Source organism: Trichinella spiralis, assembly GCF_000181795.1.
Source record: "Trichinella spiralis strain ISS 195 chromosome Unknown Scfld2345, whole genome shotgun sequence".
NCBI classification, from domain to species: domain Eukaryota; kingdom Metazoa; phylum Nematoda; class Enoplea; order Trichinellida; family Trichinellidae; genus Trichinella; species Trichinella spiralis.
In genome coordinates this window covers 1-1,565 of record NW_003529284.1, presented here as the reverse complement: position 1 = coordinate 1,565, position 1,565 = coordinate 1, and the positions used below count along the sequence as shown (strand labels likewise).

The 1,565-nt window shown below is 30.8% G+C and overlaps 1 protein-coding gene across 1 annotated transcript; it reads left to right on the top strand.

The window, feature by feature from the left end:
* The first annotated feature begins 232 nt into the window (after positions 1 to 232).
* Tsp_15315 (7 transmembrane receptor) lies at positions 233 to 1,496 on the top strand. The gene is made up of 7 exons (XM_003368519.1): positions 233 to 250; positions 334 to 397; positions 466 to 561; positions 602 to 699; positions 1,006 to 1,110; positions 1,173 to 1,362; positions 1,411 to 1,496. Exons 1-7 carry the CDS (start codon positions 233 to 235, stop codon positions 1,494 to 1,496), a joined length of 657 nt encoding a protein of 218 aa, XP_003368567.1.
* Positions 1,497 to 1,565: the final 69 nt, after the last annotated feature.

The following is a 1,565-nucleotide window of genomic DNA, read 5'->3' as shown; positions in this document are numbered from 1 at the left end:
AAAAGCGCATATTATACTGGTGGTTTTCAGAATTCACGTTTAGCTACGATGCAATATTGCACGTTTTCAATAAATGCACCAAGTTTTCATTTTTATCAAGAATTATTTATTTATTTATAGGGCTGCCCGCTATTGCTTTAAAACTGCACAATGAATCATCCTAGAAATGGAGTAACCAGTCTTTGAATGACTTTACTATTGAAAACGCTGAAATAGCAAAAGAAATACTGCTATGCATGAAGAAAACAAAGTTTACAGGAGTTTCGGTTCTTCTAACTTCTCTTCAAATTAGCTTTTAGTATTTATTTCATAATTTTGTTCATTTATTTTAAGGGTGACGTTATGTTTTCAGAAAAAGGCGAGCGCATTGCCTTGACTCAAATAGAGCAGTTGCAAGGTGTTCATAGAATATGTTTAATTTACTTTACTTTGCATAATATAAAACGCTTTTAAAATTTAAAATAGATGGGAAATATGAAATTATGGGCTTTTACGATTATCGGTCAGAGAACTTGACTTGGCTAAACAAGGAAAAATTTGTTGGTATAGCACTTTTAAAACGTTTTTTTTAATCAATTTAAGTAACTGTATTATTTTTCAGCTAATAAAATACCACCAGACGAGACTATAATTCAAGATAAATGGCTGAGCGTTGACTTTGACCTTTATCTAGCATTTGGACTCTTAGGACTTTTGGGTGTTACCTTGGCTATATTGCTCCTTATTTTTAATATCTGTTTCAGTCATAGAAAGTGAGTGCATAAAATTATGCATTTGCATTTTGCATTAATTCTTTTCTATCAATTAGGGTAATAAAAGAATCACATCCTCAAGTAAACAATGTTATGTTGGTTGGCTTTATTATCATGTTTGTATCCATGCTGCTGTTTGGACTGCCTGTAGAAGAAATCAGCATTTCGGAAAAATATTTTCCTTTATTTTGCTATGTATTAAACATGCATTTTTATGAAGTTATTATAATTCTTTATTTATTTATCTATTTAGGGACAAGTTGTGACAATCATGTACGGATTTACGCTTTCTTATGGAGCAATGTTTAGCAAAATTTTAATGGTGCACCGTTTAGGAAATATAACCATGAAAAATTGGGTAGACGATTATACTGATATTTAATATTTTTCTGTTGTCATACTTTTCATTACAAGGTTCAGACATGGAAATTTTATGCCATTATTGGATTTTTAATTGGACTAGACACAGCTATAGTTATTGTATGGATCTCAGTTGATTCTTTGCGAAGATCAGTGGAAACGTTTGATTCCATTGAATACGTAGAAGAGAACATCAGACTTCGCATATTCATGGAACATTGCACCAGTCATAACCACGAACTTTGGATTGGTAAGTAAGTTATTGAAGTTTTCATTTGTAATTGTTCCATTTTTTCAGGCCTTATATATTCATATAAAGGAATATTGTTATTTTTTGGTTTATTTCTGGCATATGAAGTCGAAAAATTAAAACCAAATTACTAAATGATTCTCGCTTATTAGCATGGCAATTTATAAAGTGGCGGTATATTTTTAAAAGAGTTTGCAGTTTTT